The sequence below is a fragment of the Rhinoraja longicauda genome, chromosome 8, assembly GCF_053455715.1.
Source record: "Rhinoraja longicauda isolate Sanriku21f chromosome 8, sRhiLon1.1, whole genome shotgun sequence".
NCBI classification, from domain to species: Eukaryota; Metazoa; Chordata; class Chondrichthyes; order Rajiformes; family Arhynchobatidae; genus Rhinoraja; species Rhinoraja longicauda.
This window is the reverse complement of record NC_135960.1, coordinates 46,013,922-46,034,184: the sequence shown is the minus strand read 5'-3', so window position 1 is coordinate 46,034,184 and position 20,263 is coordinate 46,013,922. Positions and strand designations below refer to the sequence as shown.

At 40.7% G+C, this 20,263-nt stretch overlaps 1 protein-coding gene across 2 annotated transcripts; it reads right to left on the bottom strand.

Annotated features, from left to right (window-relative positions):
- Positions 1 to 474: 474 nt before the first annotated feature.
- cd302 (CD302 molecule) lies at positions 475 to 18,307 on the bottom strand. Of its 2 annotated transcripts, none has more exons than XM_078403831.1 (6): positions 18,135 to 18,307; positions 17,357 to 17,464; positions 16,202 to 16,315; positions 14,568 to 14,747; positions 6,586 to 6,615; positions 475 to 1,046 (listed from the first exon to the last, which is right to left on the bottom strand). In XM_078403831.1, exons 1-6 carry the CDS (start codon positions 18,217 to 18,219, stop codon positions 847 to 849), a joined length of 717 nt encoding a protein of 238 aa, XP_078259957.1. In that variant the 5' UTR covers positions 18,220 to 18,307; the 3' UTR covers positions 475 to 846. The 2 variants fall into 2 exon arrangements, with proteins under 2 accessions (XP_078259957.1, XP_078259956.1); XM_078403830.1 differs by having other exon boundaries at positions 476 to 1,046; positions 6,586 to 6,618.
- Between the last annotated feature and the right edge of the window lie 1,956 nt (positions 18,308 to 20,263).

The following is a 20,263-nucleotide window of genomic DNA, read 5'->3' as shown; positions in this document are numbered from 1 at the left end:
AGAATGAAGGGGAACCTGAAAAGGGAGATTACTGGCACGTGCGGCGGCAGGCAGTAGATCGGAATTTTCGGAATGTTGTATCTTTGTCTGCGCCAAAACGTGGCGACACTTGTGTACTGCCTAGGTGAGGTCTGCTACATGATTTTACCATGTTATATGCAAAACAAAGCATTTCACTGTACCTAGGTACATGTGACAATAAATGTATCATTGAATCAGAGGTGCTGCCTGACCTGATGAGTTACTCCAGCACTGTGTGTCGTTTTGTGTATTAACCATCATTTGCAGTTCTTCGTTACAATAAGAAGTCAACAACATTGCTATGAATCTAGAGTGACACATAGCCCAGATTAGACTGTAAATGTCCTCCTGTGCGAAACTTCAGTGAAGAAAGTGATCGGCCCAATATCTTTATAATATATTTATAGTATTAAACATAAAACACTGCAATGTTTATAACAATTTTAATCAGTGGTCAAAACTGGTAAAAAAAAAAAAATCATTGAAATTGCTGAACTTAAATAACAGAATCTTATACAGAGCAAATAACCATAATGAATCACAGCTGTTTTTGTTCTTAATACTTTCCATAAATATGCAAGACAAAAATGAAAGATCTTGCTAAATGATGTAGATAATGCAATCGGTTAACTAATTTTTAAAACAGGTGTTTTTGCCAGTTTTAAAAGCTAACTTTTGGTATGTTTTTGTAAAATATAACAATAGGTTGAATATATAAAATGTTTTAACATATAAAAAATTATTCCAGCTATTAACCACTGGTGACATGGCTCTGTTTCATTATGTATTATACACTTTTATTTAATATCCTGTCTGATTAATAGGCTACGCCTCATATTCCCTTTCTTCATTTTCTACCAATGCACTGTTATCCGTAACTTGATCTGCTGTATTGTTCTGGATAGAACTAAATCCATTTGCAGTGAGAAATTTTCTTTTATATGCATACCACGAAATCATTGAAATTATCACCAAAATCACAAAAACTGCGACAACTAATATTGTTGGCAAGAAATGTTTGCTACCTGCAAGAAAGAAAGAAAGTGTTGTATATTACAGAGATCTTGTCTAAAATAAAGAAATACATTATTATGGTCTTTCTGATCCAAGTGAACAAAATTGTGTTATTGTTAACAGGTCATTGCTAAGGAAAAGGCAATTATGGAATATTGGACAAACACACTTGAAAGGAGATGGGTCACCTCAGCAATGAAATTCTCGGAATATCATCATACAGCTAAGAAGCCAAATTGTCTACTGATGTTTCTATTTCTACATGTTATCTGAAGTAATGAAAAGTCATACATTGTTTAAGATTACATAGATATGCTATAAGAAAAAGGAAAGCCTTTGCAATGTGTAAGCAACCATGTTCTGAAAAGGAAAAATCTTAGAAGTAAACCAATGAAGTGCTCTTCATATTAACTGCTAATACTTTCTCCAGACTGATATAACATGGTCTTGCTGTACATGCCTGGTTCCAATCAGGGGCAGAAATACTGGGAAGTTAATTCATTATTATGACTAAGGACACAAAATGGTGGAGTAATTCAGGAGGCGAGGCAGCATCTCTGGAAAACATGGATGGGAGATGTTTTGGGTAGAGACCCTTCTTCAGAATGATTTTAGGGGAGGGGAACAGAAGAAAGCTGAAAACGGGGAGAGGCTTTTTCCAGGTTCTCCGGTTTCCTCCCACGCTCCAGACGTTCAGGTTTGTTGGTTAATTGGCTTCGGTAAAATTGTAAATTGTCCCTAGTGTGTAGGACAGTGCTAGTATACAGGATGATTGCTGGTCAACATGGACTCCGTGGGCCGAAGCGCCTCTTTCTACGCTGTATCTCTAAAGTCTCAGACACTGAAATTAAGGACCCGTTAAGGAAACACAGAAGCTGCGGCATTTCACTTAGCAGGTTGTAGCTTGTTCTGGGAGAATCCTAACTTCTTTAAATACCTGTTTTGGTCTTGTTTTATTCCTTTCTTCTCACATATAACTTATGAGGATTGGAAACCAGTATTTTAGTGAACAAAAAGCTGACAGGACACTGATAAGATGGCCAACCGAATGTACACACATTTGAGAGACTTTGTTTAAAATAAAAGTCGAAAAATTGAACCCATTAGCTTTGCCTTATGATCAAAATGTGTACAAAAGCAGTTTTATCAGGAGTAATGATTAATTCTGTGTGAAATAGTGCCAATTGACCTGATCACATTTGTACACTTGCGTAAGTTTACTGACTCTGTTTGTGTAGTACTGGCTGAAAGTGGAGTTTTTAGGACATTGTGAAACCTTTTGCTGTCCACAAGCTGAAAAAACTGGGAGCACATTGCACAAGGGGCGAAAATGAATCAGTAATTAATAGGCCTGCACTATGACATCAATGTCTTGCACACATCTGCCAGGATCAGATTTCAACAGAAAATGATTCAGCAGTGTTTCTTTCACTGTTTGCAGTCTCGAAATGCATATTAATTCTAAACTGCAAGCAGTAATCCCTGACCCTGTGATCTCTGCACCTTGCAGTGCATGTTGTGACAAGGAGATTCAATGGGGCCATTGCATGGGAAGATACTCAGACAAACTCAGGCTTAAATAGAGTGGTCGTGGAGAAGATATTTCCAGTAGTGGAAGAGTCTAGGACCAGAGGGCACGGCCTCAGAATAAAAGGACGTACTTTTAGAATGGAGCCGAGGAGGGATTTCTTTAGCCATATCTGTGAAATTCATTACCACAGACGGCTGTGGAGGCCATATTAATGGGTATTTTTAAAACAGAGATTGATGGGTTCTTTATTAGTAAGCGTATCAAATGTTACAGGGAGAAGAGAGGACAATGGGATTGAGAGGGAAAAACAAATCAGCTGTGATGGAGGAGCAGTCTCAATGGATCGAATGGCCTAATTTGTTCCTACAGTGCCCTCCATAATGTTAGGGACAAAGACCCATCATTTATTTATTTGCCTCTGTACTCCACAATTTGAGATTTGTAATAGAAAAAAAATCACATGTGGTTAAAGTGCACATTGTCAGATTTTATTAAAGGTATTTTTATACATTTCGGTTTCACCATGTAGAAATTACAGCCGTGATTATACAGTCCCCCCATTTCAGGGCACCATAATGTTGGGACACATGGCTTCACAGGCATTTGTAATTGCTCAGGTGTGTTTAATTGCCTCTTTAATGCAGGTATACGAGAGCTCTCAGCACCTAGTCTTTCCTCCAGTCTTTCCATCACTTTTGGAAACTTTTATTGCTGTTTATCAACATGAGGACCAAAGTTGTGCCAATGATAGTCGAAGAAGCCATTATGAGACTGAGAAACAACAATAAAACTGTTAGAGACATCAGCCAAACCTTAGGCTTACCAAAATCAACTGTTTGGAACATCATTAAGAAGAGAGCACTGGTGAGCTTACTAATCACAAAGGGACTGGCAGGCCAAGGAAGGCCTCCACAGCTGATGACAGAAGAATTCTATCTATAATAAAGAAAAATCACTAAACACCTGTCCGACAGATTAAAAACACTCTTCAGGAGTCTGGTGTGGATTTGTCAATGACCTCTGTCTGCAGAAGACTTCATGAACAGAAATACAGAGACTACACTGCAAGATGCAAACCACTGGTTAGCTGCAAAAATAGGATGGCCGGGTTACAGTTTGCCAAGTACTTAAAAGAGCAACCACAGTTCTGGAAAAATGGTCGTGTGGACAGATGAGACGAAGGTTAACTTATATCAGAGTGATGGCAAGAGCAAAGTATGGAGGAGAGAAGGAACTACCCAAGATCCAAACCATACCACCTCATCTGTGAAACACGGTGGTGGGGGTGTTATGGCCTGGGCATGTTTGGCTGCTGAAGGTACTGGCTCACTTATCTTCATTGATGATGCAACTGCTGATGGTAGTAGCATAATGAATTCTGAAGTGTATAGACACATCCTATCTGCTCAAGTTCAAACAAATGCCTCAAAACTTATTGGCCGGCAGTTCTACAGCAAGACAATGATCCCAAACATACTGCTAAAGCAACAAAGGAGTTTTTCAAAGCTAAAAAATGGTCAATTCTTGAGTGGCCAAGTCAAACACCCGATCTGAACCCAATTGAGCATGCCTTTTATATGCAGAAGATAAAACTGAAGGGGACTAGCCCCCAAAACAAGCATAAGCAAAAGATGGCTGCAATACAGGCCTGGCAGAGCATCACCAGAGAAGACACCCAGCAACTGGTGATGTCCATGAATCGCAGACTTCAAGCAGTCATTGCATGCAAAGGATATGCAACAAAATACTAAACATGACTACTTTCATTTACACGATATTGCTGTGTCCCAAACATTATGGTGCCATGAAATGGGGGGACTATGTATAAACATTGCTGTAATTTCTACATGGTGAAACCAAAACATATAAAAATGGCCTTTTTTTAAATCTGACAATGTGCACTTTAACCACGTGTGATTTTTTTCTATTACAAATCTCAAATTGTGGAGTACAGAGGCAAATAAATAAATGATGGGTCTTTGTCCCAAACATTATGGAGGGCACTGTATGTCTTATGATCTGTATGTCTTATTTCACATATAAAGCCCTAAATAGACATTCCCCCCCTACATCAAAAATCTTTTAACCCACCTCTCTAACTCCAGGTCCCTCAGGTCGGCCGACTTGGGGCTACTCACTATCCCGCGGTCTAGGCTTAAGCTCAGGGGTGACCGCGCTTTTGCGGTTGCAGCTCCTAGACTGTGGAACAGCATCCCTCTCCCCATCAGAACTGCCCCCTCCATCGACTCCTTTAAGTCCAGGCTCAAAACCTATTTCTACTCCCTAGAGTTTGAGGCTCATTGAGGAGGCGCTGTGAACTGTTTTGTATGTGCTGTTATGTTTGCGTGCTACTGTATGTTTCATTTTTTCCTTAGTACCTAATCAGATGTACAGCACTTTGGTCAACGTGGGTTGTTTTTAAATGTGCTATACAAATAAAATTGACTTGACTTGACTTGACTAAACAGAAGATCATCTTCTACTGTCACAGGTAGCCTTTTCTGTGCAGTTGTACAGTGTCTGCCACAGGGAGGCTTCTTCAGGTGCCGATGTACTTTCTCAGCGTGGCAATTATTCAGCAGCTGTGAGTTCTTTATACAACTCCTGATGGGAACCACAGGTCCCATTTACACCCACAATTTCTGAATGTTGAATGCAACCATGAAACCTTTAATGGACTTTTGCCCACATTCAACATTTTTAAAAATACGAGATCATTGTGGGCACAAATACCATAAACAATCACATGTTTAATGCAAGGAGAAAGTGAGATCCAGTTTCTGTGCAATGTTTCCTTGAGATTTCAATTGCTGGGATTGCATGCAAAGATGTGTATTGTTGCACAACAACGGACAGAGACTGATTAATATGGTAAGTCAACCATTTCATTTTCAACCAATCGTGCAATTGCCAAGAATCTCAAAGGTGCGTACTTGCCCATGATATAATACAGAAAATGTCATCAAGAACTGGAGAACAAAGTCAAATTTCTTCCAGGATTGTTTGATGGAGGTGTTTGATAATCTTCACAGTCAAATTCAAAACCCCATGCTCTTTGATACATTTCTCCAGCTTATGGATCGGGGAACAATGGTTCTCACCACAAACTATAATAACCTGCTTGAAATTTTTGGTTCTCTTCGTTTCCTTATATTCATCTCCTATTTTGTATCCTCCACTGCTTAGCGCTTGTTTTAATTGAGGTTTACATCCATATATTGTGATGTCGGTAGTTTTAGCTATATATATATTTTTTAATCTAGTTTGCGGGGTTATGCTTAAGAAAGAGGATGTAGATCCATGTCTGGTTTTACTGTTGTACACCTGATCCGTAATCCAGGTCGGGTTTCTACTACGTCATCTAGTGGGCGGTTCTAGCTATTCTTTAGATTCGAATGGGATCTTGAACTTATAGCAGCTAAGTGCTTTTACTCTATGTGTTTTGCTAATAAAGAACTTATATACGGAGCTGAACGACTCCGTGTTTTTACAACAACAAACAAACTGGACATTTATCAGAATGTATTATTTATATTTTATTTATTTGTATAAGTGAATTCTTATAAGTTATTTCTATATATTAGAATTCACTATTTATTTGCCTGAAGGGTCCCAACTCAAAACATCATCTATCTATTTTCTCCAAAGATTATGTCGGACCCACTGGGTTACTCTACTATTTTGTGTCTTTCTTTGGTATAAACCAGCATCTGCAGTTCCTTTTTATTACATTTGTTATCTTCATTTTTAATTTCTTGTACATAAAGAATAATTTCACTGCTTCCATTGGTGCTCCACTGGTCAAAACATCCGGAATATTTGTACATTTCACACAGCTGTACAAACATTTATTTGTCACGAAAGTGCGCGCTTTAAATTGGGCCTTGTTGTTCCAGTTTATTGCCAGTATTTTAATATTAGTAGGAAAAAAAAGCAACACTTAAGTTCTTTCGAAGCATAATGTAAAGTAAGCATTTTCTGATTTGAAAAGATTTAAAGTTGTTAGGATATGTACTTACGTCGCGCACATTTTTCCCCATCAGGTACAGCTACTAGAAAAGAACATAAAAGTTATGTTTACATCTAGTATTATATATAGAATGCAAAATAGATAATATATTTTACACTACAAGGTGAACAAGGGAATGCTAGCTTGTTAACATACATTCTGATTGATAGTGCAGACCAAAGTACATCGATGATCATTTAAAACTTTAGACCTAAGCTCTTAAGCCCACTGAATTCATGCTGACCAGTGATCATTCCATACACTAGTACTTACCTACACACTAGGGACAATTTACAGAACAGATCTGTACGTCTTTGGAGTGTGGAAGGAAACCGGAACACCTGGAGAAAACCCACGTGGTCACAGGGAGAACATACAAACTCCGTACAGACAGCACCCATAGTCAAAATCAAACCCAGGACTCTGGCGCTGTAAAGAGGCAACTCTGCTGCTCTGCCACCCAAATAATATGATATAAATATATCCTTTCTTCTTTTCTTAGCATTCTTAAATTCCCAGATCAACTTAAAAATAAATCATTTAATTAATTCAACAATGGAATGTGTAACTTTTTGCAGGAGAGAACGTTGGCTTTTAAACTTCCATGAAAGACATACAAGATGGTTGAAGGACCGGAAATCATTGTTCATGATTTGCACCTTATTTTTGATTTGATTCATTTTGGGCGGAACAGTGGTACAGCTGATGGAGTTGCTGCAGCACCATATCATATCATATCATATCATATATATACAGCGCGGAAACAGGCCTTTTCGGCCCACCAAGTCCGCGCCGCCCAACGATCCCCGCACACTAACACTATCCTACACACACTAGGGACAATTGTTTTAAACATTTACCCAGCCAATTAACCTACATACCTGTACGTCTTTGGAGTGTGGGAGGAAACCGAAGATCTCGGAGAAAACACCAGTGACCCGAGTTTGATCCTGACCTCAGCTACTGTCTGCACGTACTGTCAGCACTGTCTGGAGTTTGCACGTTCTTCCTGTGATTGCATGAGTTTCCTCTGGGTGCTCCAGTTTCCTCCCACACCTCAGACGTGTGGATTTATAGCTGTGAATTGCCCCAAATGTACAGGAAGTGGATGAAAAACTGGGAGAACATAGAACTAGTGTAAACGGGTGATCGATGGTCAGCATGGAGTCGGTGGGTCGAAGGGCCTGTTTCCACGCTGCATTTGTAAAACTTAAAAAAGTTTACAAGTTTGCATAATTCGAGTTTGAGTTTAGTTTATTGTCACGTGTACCTAGGTACAGTGAAAAGCTTTTGTTGCATGCTAACCAATCAGTGGAAAGACAGTACATGATTACAATTGAGCCATCCACATTGTACAGATACATTATAAAGGGAATAACGTGAATAACGTTTAGTGCAAGATAAAGTCAGTAAAGTTCCATCAAAGATAGTCCGAGTGTCTCCAATGAGGTAGATATTTGTTCATAACTGCTCTCTATTGTTAGTAGGATGGTTCAGTTGCCTGATAATAGCTGTGAAGAAACTGTCCCTGAATCTGGAGTTGTGGTTTTCACACTTCTGTACCTTTTTCCCAATGGGAAGGGGAGTAGAGGGAGTGGCTAGGGTGCGACTTGTCCATGATTATTCATTCCTTGGAATCCAGATTTCATTCTGGCAATTCCATGATACACTCCTTCAAGTTTGCAAATTCTTCCTCGGGTTTGGTGGCCAGAAGTGCTCACAGTGCACAGGTTACTGTGGTGGAAGCAGGATTTGGATAGCTGTAGCGTAACACCTACCCACTGTGCTCCACTGTGTCCATACAAAGGCCAATGTGGCATCAGCCCTTTTAATTTTTTTTTACGGTTGTTCACAACGATATATTAATACCAATATCTGTTTCTAACTTTTCACCATTTAGAAATAGCTATTGTATTTTTCGTAAGGTCCTAACATTAACCAAACCTGAAATCTATTTAGAATCTTAGCATCATACCCCAAGGAATCAGGGCCTTTGGCCCAACTCGATCATGATGTCCCATCTAAGCCTGGGTTTGCCTGGGTTTTCTCTTGTATATTTATTCTATTCTTATCTCCTTGTATTTAAATGCTTTTTTCTACATTTTTAATTTTGTGATATTGGCCAGCTTATAAAAAAAGGCTTTATAGTCCATTTAATTATTTTATAAATATTGTGAATGGTTATAGTCGAGTACATATATTTGTAGAATGTTTTTATTCCTATTGGGTTTTGTCATTCCACACCAAATTAATAACTTGCCTTCAATTCCATGAGTTTTAACCATTAGCATTATACCAAAGAACCAAAGAAAGATACAAGAAACTGCAGATGCTGGAATTTTTAGCAAAATACAAAATGCTGGAGGAACCCAGCGGGTCATGAGGGAGTGAACAGATGAAGTTTCGGGTCAGGACCCTTCTTCAGACAATGGAGTGGGGGGAGAGCTGTTAAAGAGAGGTGGTGGTGAGACAAAGCCTGGCAAGTGATAGGTGGATACAGACAAGGGGGGGTTTGATTGGCAGATGGTTGGAGTAAGTGACAATGGTGAGAGATGAAAAGGAGACAAAACGGTGTCTAATGAGGAGAGGGTGAGTGAGATGTATATGGAAGGAGGGTTGTGGATAAAAGAGGACAGGGGAGAGGAGAAAGAAGAGAGATAAAAGTAAATGGGAGATGAGTGTATGAAGAAAGCTAATGGCATATTGGCCTTCATAACGAGAGGAGTTGAGTATAGGAGCAAAGAGGTCCTGCAGTTGTACAGGGCCCTGCTGAGACCACACCTGGAGTATTGTGTCCAGTTTTGGTCACCTAATTTGAGGAGGGACATTCTTGCTATTGAGGGAGGTGCAGCATAGGTTCACAAGGTTAATTCCTGGGATGGCGGGACTGTCATATGATGAAAGAATGGAGTGACTGGGCTTGTATTCACTGGAATTTAGAAAGATGAGAGGGGATCTTATAGAAACATATAAAATTCTTATGGGATTGGACAGGCTAGATGCAGGAAAAATGTTCCCCATGTTGGGGGAGTCCAGAACTAGGAGTCAGTTTAAGAATAAGGGGTAGGCCATTTAGGACTGAGATGAGGAAACACTTTTTCACCCAGAGTTGTGAATCTGTGGACTTCTCTGCCACAGAAGGCAGTGGAGGCCAATTCACTGGATGGTTTCAAGAGAGAGTTTGATTTAGCTCTTAGGGCTAACGGAATCAAGGGATATGGGGAAAAAGCAGGAACGGGGTACTGATTTTGGATGATCAGCCATATTGAATGGCAGTGCTGGCTCAAAGGGCCAAATGGCCTACTGCACCTATTTTCTATGTTTCTATGTGAGATGGTGGGAGAAATGGGAGTACAGGGGGGTAGGGGTGGGAGACATGGGAAAAAGAGGGGTATGGAGGGGTGGTATTACTCAAAGTTGGAGCATTCAACGTTCATATCATTGAGTTGTAAGCATTTTATCAAATGCTTTCTCTGGAAATCTGGAACATGCCTATTTATTTTTTTGTTTATCTCTTCAAGAAAATTCAATCACATTCATCAGGGACTCGTACTTGGGCCTCAACTGTTCACGATCTCTATCAATCATCTGGATGAGGGGCCCCAAGTGTAATATATCCAGGTTTGCTGAATATACAAAGCTGAAGGCAGTCAGATTTGCGAGGAGCTTCCAAAATAGTCTTCTGGGGGACAGAGAATAGTTCCTACACGGTAAACGAAAAATAATGTATAAAAATTGGAAATCCACCACATCGGTGGATAAAAGCAGAGAAATTTTCAAACAGTAAAAGATTGAAAGATGTTCGCATCCCTGAACAGAAATCACTGAATGTTAATGTGCTGGAATGGCAAGCAATTACGATGATAAGTTGTGGATATGTTGATATTTGGTGCCAAAAAATGTCAGTACAAGAGTAAAGGCATCTCACCGAGATATATATAGATAAATATGGAAACTTGGAAAATTGCATAGCGATCTCGTCCCGCAACCTAAAGGATAGAAACTTGAAATAGAATTAGTACAACAAAGATTCACCAGATAGATCCATGGGATTAAGCACAAGGGGCTGAGGGGACAGGAAAGATAAGCTCTCACAGGGAGGAGTGATTAAATAGACTGGAGCTAGACTCTGGAGGTTAGAAAAAGAAGCAATCGTATTTTGAAGCACAAAATCCTTACAGGGCCTGACACCGTTAAAAAAGGATTGATGAAACCCTGCTGGAGTGTCTAAAACTAGGGATCATAGTCACAAAATAAGAATTTGGCCGTTCAGGTGAGATGAGAGGAAATTGTGAAAGATGCGAATTGTTGGAACTCTGTATTGAGACCGTTGTGGAGGCTCATTCACTGAGTGTATTCAAAAGTGACATCAGTAGATTTTTTTGGTTTGTGAAATCAAAAGATATGGTATTAGGAAAGTGAAAGATAAAATATCAGTCAGATTGGGGACTAATGACCAATTCCTAACATCAGACAGGATCTACTCTAGAAATCAATGCTCATTCTTGCTGACCATGTGAAAAATTTGAACATGTTAATTACTCTATTCTCATCTTTGAACTCTTTAAAATAAATCTTGAGAACATCTCACACAAAATATTGAAAGCTTTGTCAATCCCCACGTATTTCCATCACAGCATTTAAAGGACAAGAAAATATTGAAAACTTAAAAGTCGAGGAATTCACTGAGTTCTCTTAGTTTGAGAAATGATCATTCAGATGAAAGACTTGCATACGAAACTTTGCTACCAGATACTTTGAGTTTCTAATAACAAAGTTACTTGTGCAAATCTTCCATCTAAAGGAAAGTTTCCTAAACCAAACAAACCGCCCCAAGGCCAGGATTAAATCTGAATCCCTAGCATTGTGAGGCAGGGGCTCTACCAGTTGTGCCACTGTGCTGTGCTGCCCTAATATTCCAGCTGTGATTGCGTTAAATGCTCAATCTTTGTTGAATTAGTTGATTCTGGGTTGATATGGTTTGATTTTTTTTTGTACCATTGATCCTTAAGAAAATTGCTGTTTCTCCCCAATCATGGATTTTGTTTGGGAGAAAAAAAAAGAAAGTTAATGTGCAAAGGGAAACAGGGATTTAAATGTGGCATTAACATTTCTTCTTGGACATTTATTACTGATTCCAAATGAAGAAAGTTTCCGTAAAATTAAACATAAGGAAATAGGTCTGTGAGAAAGAGAGATAGAGAGATAGATAGAGAGAGATAGATAGAGATAGATAGAGAGATAGAGATAGAGAGAGAGAGAGAGGGAGAGAGGGAGGGAGGGAGAGAGGGAGGGAGGGAGGGTGGGAGGGAGGGAGGGTGGGAGGGAGGGAGAGGGAGGGGGAGGGGGTGGGGGAGAGGGAGGGGGAGAGGGAGAGAGAGAGAGAGAGAGAGAGAGAGAGAGAGAGAGAGAGAGAGAGAGAGAGAGAGAGAGAGAGAGAGAGAGAGAGAGAGAGAGAGAGAGAGAGATAGAGAGAGAGAGATAGATAGAGAGAGAGAGATAGAGAGAGAGAGATAGAGAGATAGAGAGATAGAGAGAGAGATAGAGAGAGAGATAGAGAGAGAGAGATAGAGAGATAGAGAATGGGGTAGATGGAGATAAAAAAAGAGATGAACAAATTAATTTCAATTTGTTTTATTGTTAAAACTGACCAATTTCATTTTGGATCACATAAAGAAAAGGGAATTAGCAAGTCATTTAATTTTCCAGTTTATTATTATTTACGTTAAAAGTTTCCCATGAAGTAGAAAAATGTCAAAATTTCAAATGGAAACAGCTTTCAAAACAAAAAATTCATTGAAAATAGCCAATATTACCGTTTCTAGATTTCACCGTCTCCATCACAGGAAACAGACTAGTGACCGACATCTACTACAAACCTACTGACTCCCATAGCTATCTTGACTACACTTCTTCCCACCCCATTTCCTGTAAAGACTCTATCCCCTACTCCCAATTCCCCCGTCTACGCCGCATCTGCGCCCAGGATGAGGTGTTCCATACAAGGGCATCGGAGATGTCCTCATTCTTTAGGAAACGGGGGTTCCTCTTTTCCATTATAGATATTATAGATGAGGCTCTCACTAGGTTCTCCTCCATATTCCGCAGCACCGCTCTTGCTCCGCCTCCCCCCATTCGTAACAAGGACAGAGTCCCCCTTGTCCTCACCTTCCATCCCATCAGCCGTCGCATACAACATATAATCCTCCAACATATTCGCCACCTCCAACGGGATCCCACTACTGGCCACATCTTCCCATCTCCACCTCTTTCTGCTTTCCGCAGAGGCCGTTCCCCCCGAAACTCCCTGGTCAACCCGTCCCTTCTCACCCAAACCACCCCCTCCCCAGGTACTTTCCCCTGCAACCACAGGAGATGCAACACCTGTCCCTTTACCTCCCCCCTCGACTCCAACCAATGACCCAAACAGTCTTTCCAGGTCAGGCAGAGAGAGGTTCACCTGCACCTCCTCCAACCTCATCTACTCTATCCGCTGTTCCAGGTGTCAACTTCTCTACATCGGCGAGACCCAGCGCAGGCTCGGCAATCGTTTCACTGAACATCTCCACTCAGTCCGTCTTAACCTACTTGATCTCCCGGTGACTCAGCACTTCAACCCGCCCTCCCATTCCCAATCTGACCTTTCTGTCCTAGGCCTCCTCCATTGTCAGAGTGAGGCCCAGCGCAAATTGGAGGAACAGCACTTCATATTTCGCTTGGGTAGTTTACACCCCAGCAGTATGAACATTGACTTCCTAACTTCAGATAGCCCTGGCTTACCCTCTCTCTCCCCTCCCCCTTCCCAGTTCTCCCACTTGTCTAACTGTCTCTGACTACATTCTATCTTTGTTCCACCCCCTCTGCTGACATCAGTCTGAAGAAGAGTCTCGACCAGAAACGTCACCGATTCCTTCTCTCCCGAGATGCTCTCTGACCCGCTGAGTTACTCCAGCATTTTGTGTCCACCTTTGATTTTAAACCAGCATCTGTAGTTTTTTTCCTACACAATATATATTACACCTTTGTTTGTCTGGATGAAGTATACTGCATCTCTTATTCAGGTCAGGACCCTTTTTCAGACTCTGAAGAAGGGTCATGATCCGAAACGTTGTCTGTCCATTCCTCACAGATGCTGCCTGACCTGCTGAATTCCTCAAGCACTTTGTGTTTTGCTCAAGGTCCCAGCATCGGAATCAGTAACAAACTGGTAGCAGTGCAAAGACAAGAATGTAATATTCAGTGGAGCAGAAATGAGCAATATTTCACCCAACAATGAAAGGCTATCAATGCCTCTACTTCCTAGAAGGTTGAGGAGATTTGGTATATCGACAAATACTTTCTTGAACTTCGACAGGTGTAAGGGACAGCATTATAACTGGTTGCATCATGGCCTAGTTCAGCAACTCAACTGCCCAGGAACAAAGGACATTATAAACAGTGGTGGACACTGCCCAGTCCATCACGTGTCCTGACCTCCGCAGCATCAAAGCAATTTGTAAGAGGTGCTGCCTCAAAAAGGCTGCCAGCGTCATCAAGGGCTCACACCACACTGGCCACACTCTCATTTCACCCCTGCCATCAGGAAGAAGGTACAAGAGCCTGAGAACCGTGACCTCCAGGTTCAGGAACAACTCCTTTCCAACAATCATCAGCCTATTGAACACAACAAACATGAACTAATCTTCAAACGACAAACTGTCTTGGTTGCACCAAAGAATTTGGGCTTTAGTTTTGTTTTTTCACTAATATTACAGTATTTTTTTATTAATCGTACATTGTTTTTGTTTGTTTTTATTATGTTACCTATTGACTACTGGATTTACAGACCTGTTATGCTGATGCAAGCAAGAATTTCATTGTTCCATTTTGGTACAATATGACAATTAAACACTCTTGACGGTTGAAGAGCAAATATAATGCATCGTATTCCATAATCAATGTGATGATAGGAAATATGGTACAATGCAAAAAATTAGTTTGAATCTTACTTACAAGTTGTTGTTTTACACATGACTGATTTTCCAACGTCATCGTCGCAACTAACAGTCCTCCACTGGCCTGACTTTGTGCCCATGACAGCACATATGTCAACATTCAATGTTTCCAATGACTCACCAGGATTCCAATTGGAGTAATTTACCTCCGATTGATCCAGCCAAATAAGGATATTTCCTGAATAAAGATGAAAGTCAGTTTATGGTACATGGCAGATATTAATTCATTAAAGACAATTCGTCTGAACAAAACTTTGTGTCGTTTCACTGCATACTATTCTCATCGGGACGTGAATCCACCAATCTCTCCAAACTGTCCAAGATGGTGCTGTACCAAGCAGTATAATGAGGAGGAAGGCAGAGGGAGGGGTGAGATGGAAATGAATTTGGTAAGGATCAAAGAGAAAAATAATTGCATTTACAATACACCCATTATGACATTGAGGGCTTTACACCAATCAAGTACTTCCTATTTATGTCAATTTTGTATCCATGGAAACCCAGCAATGAATTGTCAAGTAATCTAGTTATATCATCTTGAGATTTTGGAGTTAAGAGTCTAATTTATTGTTCACAGCTGGATCTAACAATTGGTCAGTGTTGGATTAACAATTACTCTACTGAAGAGAACCTTCAGAATCACAGATTACTTGCTTCCACTCCATTTGTATGGGTTCTGAGGCGATTGATGAGGATCCACACACTCTTGGGAGATAGAGGAGATGTCTATCATGGTGGAAGGGTTATTTTAGAAGTTGTGTCCTTCCACCATTTTGCAGTGCTTTAGACTTTAGAGATACAGTGCAGCAATTTGAGACAATTTACAACTTTTACTGAAGCCAATTAACCTACAAACCTCTACAACTTTGGAGTGTGGGAGGAAACCGGAGCACCCGGAAAAAACCCACGTGGTCACAGGGAGAACGTACAAACTCCGTACAGACAGCATCCATAGATTGAACACGGATCTCTGGTGCTGTAAGGCAGCAACTTTGCCACTGCACTACTGCGCCGCCCATTTGTTTCTGTGTATTCAATATGAATCTCAGGACCAACCTGAATGGTCCTTTACCACATTGATCTGGATTTCCAGGAATCAGTCAATATGTTGCATCTGTTCACAACTTGTTATTCTCCTCCCATGATAGAGCTGAGAATAGAAAGTCTGCTTTCGGAGTCTGGTAATGTGGCTTAAGGTGACTAATGTAAGCAATCCAGATATCAGATATTTTAGGAATAGCAGAAATCACTGCTGCACAGGAGGTAGTTGAGGCGGGTACTATCACAAAACATTGAGACAGGTACGTGGATAGGATTGGTTTAGAGGGATATGGGCCAAACGCAGTTGGGACTTGTATAGATGGGGCACGTTAGTCGGCAAGGACAAGGTGGGCCGAAAGGCCTGTTTCTATGCCATACAGGGAGAATGTCTATCTCCTCCCTATATGACAATAATTATATGAAATATGAAAACATACAGGAATAAACTATTTTGAGATGTAATCTAGTATGCCTTAGTATTCAGTAATTCAGAATCAACCCATTTACCAGGCAAAACAAAACCTTTGCAAATATACAAATGTATAAATACATTTATTTGGAACCTATTGTAACAAATCAATTAATACTTACTATCTGTATCGAAAACCATGCCCAACCAAATATTGTCAGACTGCACGCTCTTTTTCAATTGATCAGCGATGAATTGATTTTCCTTTTCACTAAGTATACTGACAACATTGGCACCTGGAACATGAGTAGATGTAATTTATCAGAAATGAAAATAAATTATATGACAAGTCAAGTTGGAATCAATTGCTTCAAAACAAAGCCTTCAAATGTTTGCTCTGAAACTGGGCTTAATGTGCGGGTTATCTCCATTCCTTAAATCAGGGAACTTTTCCCAGTTAAAGCGTACTTGTATTAAATTGCCTGTCAAGAGTAGAAGGTTAAGTATGATTAAAGTATTGATTTGTCATTTTCCATACCTTAAGGAACACTTCAGATCAAAATGAATGGGCAGGAGCATGGCAGATGGAATATAATTTGGAAAAATATGAGCTCTACCACTTTTAAAATGGCAGACTTTTATGAAAGAGCGAGAGATTAAAAGATGTTCATGTCCACTGCAATCTCCATGTCTCTGTATACATGCAGGTACAACAGGAATTAGGAAGGTAAATGGTACATTACTCTTCTTTTCTCAAATCTTCTTGAAATAAAGTCAAAGATGTCCTACGGAAATTATACAAGACTCTGGTGTGACTTTTCATGGAAAGATTTTGTCCGATTTCCACTGTATCTATTTATCTATGATAGAGACAATGTAACAAATGCTCACCAGATTCCTGACAAGGGGTTTATCCTGTGAAGAGAGATTATCCTGTCAAGAGAGATCTATATCACACTGCCTCAGAAAAGCAGCAAATAATTCAGTGGGTCAAGCAGCATCTCTGGGGAACAGGTGTCAGGGGTTATGGGGAGAGAAGGCAGGAGAATGGGGTTGAGTGGGAAATACAGATCAGCCATGATTGAATAGCAGAGTAGACTTGATGGGCCGATTGGCCCAATTCTGCTCCTATAACTCACGACAAGTCATGTTTCGGGTCAAGACCCATCGTCTATTATATGATAATATATATTAAATCCCTTATGGTGTTGTTCTCTTAAATGCATAAGAAAATACAAGCTATTGCGCAAATGGTAACCAGATCTGAAGTGCGTTGCCTGAATTATAGTATTTTGTATGTTCATTGAACAGATAATAAATGTTTTGAAAAAGGTTACCAATATCTTTGCAATCTTCTTGTGCTGTTTCCATGGTGTAGCCTTTTCCAAGAGTTGGAATATAAGTGTACCATTTGTTTTCAAATGGAGTCCAAGCGACATCACAACCTTCAGAGAAGACCAGAAAGATATGTAATGACTAGCATTCATACTGCGATTTCCAACATTAAACTTCTCACAGTTAGTTACTGATTCAATAAGTTAGTTCTTTAAACGTCAGGGTTCTTAAATTTCTTATGATTGTGTGACACGCTCATATCCTTCTGTATACTCTGCCAATTGGGTGACGTTTCGGGAGACCCTTCTTCAGACTCTCTCTCCACAGATGCTGCCTGATTCCTGAAAAAGGGTCTCGACCCGAAACGTCACCCATTCCTTCTCTCCCGAGATGCTGCCTGACCTGCTGAGCATTTTGTGAATAAATCGATCTGCCTGATTTGTTCCTAGCAGAACTTTCTGTTCTAATTCCCCCCGTTAGAGGGCGACATTTGAAGGCTGCAACCTTCTGCTCTGCAAAATGTCATGTTTGCTATTGTAAATGTAATGTTAACCGTGACGTTAATTGAAAAACGCAAGTCCCTGCCTCGCAAGCCCTCAGCAATCTCTCCTGGACGATTACCGGGCGGTGCGGGAGCAATTACCCCTTGCAGCACACGAACGGTCCCTGCAACGTCTTTGAGAGTTCTGCAGAGGCTCGAAGGCTGTTTCACGTTAGGAATAAATAACAAAAATACCGACGAAAAAACAAATGCATATAAAAGTGCAGAACTTTTTTTACCCGGTATATCTGAGGTAGCCGAGGTAAAGAGGCAGAATGCATTCAGAGAGAAGGCGGTGAAAATCCGCAGTGTTTTACAATCCATAGTCCAGCCTCAATCTCCCAAAATGACTCACAGGATCACAAAGCTGCTCCACGGAGCCATTACCAACCTCGTGAACATTTGAACTCCAGATGCGTCATGTTTGCGTTGCTGTGTAATATTTTGCAAAACGCATCTGCACGGAAAAAAACCGCAGTCTAGTTTTTCCCATTGCGAAATAATTAAATACAGCACCGACAAAATTTTAACAGATAATTTTGTTTAATTGAAAAAAAAGTCCAAATAGAAATTTGTTTCGTTGAAAAAATCTGCGGACAGTTTGATTTGTCCCTGACTGATGTGCTTGGAAGATTGCCAGATCATTTCCCAGCGCTAGAAGGGAGTTAGGTTCAACGCAAACGTCCAACTCCTTAGTCATAAATATACTCATAATGTTAAAAGATTTTGTTTGACAATGAATGTTTAGTGTTTGCAGTTTTTGCATTGCATCTATTTCAAGTAAAATGGTCCCTATCCTTAAATTTATTTCCTGGTCGAATGTCTGGGGAGTTCCCCCCCCCCCCCCCCCCCCCCCTGGACTATGCCTGAGGATGGGTGGAGCTGGTGGACTCCAGAGTCTTGGTATTCCAGAGTGTAAAGGATAAGTTTTAGAGTCATATAGGGCACGGAAATTTGTCCTTCGGCCCAACCCATCCATGCCGACAAAATGCCTCATCTACACTTGTCCCATTTGCCCACGTTTGCCCATATCCCTAAACCTTTCCTTACCATGTGTTCCTTTCCTTGTGTCCAAGTGTTTTTTAAAATGAATTATTGTACCTGCCTCAACTACCTCCTCTGGCAAAAGACACAATGTGCTGAAGTAACTCAGCGGGTCAAGCTGCCTGACCCACGGAGTTACTCCAGCACGTTGTGGCTTTTTTTAAACCAGCATCTGTATTTCTTTGTCTCTCTACCTCCTCTGGTAGTTTGCTCCATATACCCACCATACTCTGAGTGATCAATTTGCCCCTCAGGTTTCTATTAAGTCTTGAAGACATGGACTCGGTGGGCCAAAGGGCCTGTTTCCATGCTGTATCTCTAAAGTCTAAAGCCTAAAAGACTGACAATAAAATACAACAGATGGACAAGAAAGGGATGATCAGAACAAGAAAGGAACGATCACGTTGTTGGTGGTGTACTCCAGATCCCGAAATAGTCAACGGGAATTAGAAGAACAAATATTCCAGGAGATTGCAAGTCAAATAAGGTTGTTGTAGTAGGGGATTTTAACTTTCCCCAATCTGACTGGGAAAATCATAGTGTGAAGGGTTTAAATGGGGTGCAATTCCTCAAAAGTGTTCAGGAGAGTTTTCTTAAGCAGTATGTAGAGCCTCCCACATGTGAGGGGGCAACACTGGATCTAGTATTGGGAAAGGCAAGTTAATGAAGTGTTTGTGGAGGAGCCTTTTGGGACCAGTAATCAGTGTTCGATTAGGTTTAAGATAGTTTTGGATAGGGACGGAGAGGGTCCACATGATAAAATGCTCAACTGGGGGTAAGTCCAACTTTGAGGATATGAGAGAAGGTCTCGCTCAAGTTGACTGGAGCAGGTTATTTGAGGGGAAAGGAACATCAGCCAAGTGGGATGTTTTTAAAAGTGTGCTGACAAAAGCTCAGGATATGTACGTCCCCGTTAGAGTGAAGGACAAAGCAGGCAAATGCAAGGAAGCTTGGCTGACAAGGGAAATTGAGGCATTGGTCAAAAACAAGAAGGATGCATGGCATGGGACAGGTATAGGCAGCTGGGATCAAGTGCATCCCTGGAGGAGTTTTGGGAACTAAGGAGTAAACTGAAAAAGGAGATAAGAAGGGCAAATATGGACCAGGAGATAGCTCTGGCGGGCAGCATTAAGGACAATCCCAAAGGATTTTATAAATACATAAGAGGGAAAAGGGTAACTAGAGAGAGAGTGGGACCTCTCAGGAATCAAAGCAGTCACCTCGGTGTGGAGCCACAGGAGATGGGCAAGGTCCTAAATGAGTATTTCTCTGTATTTACCGAAGAGAAAGACAGGACGGTGGACCATAGGACAGTCAATGGAAG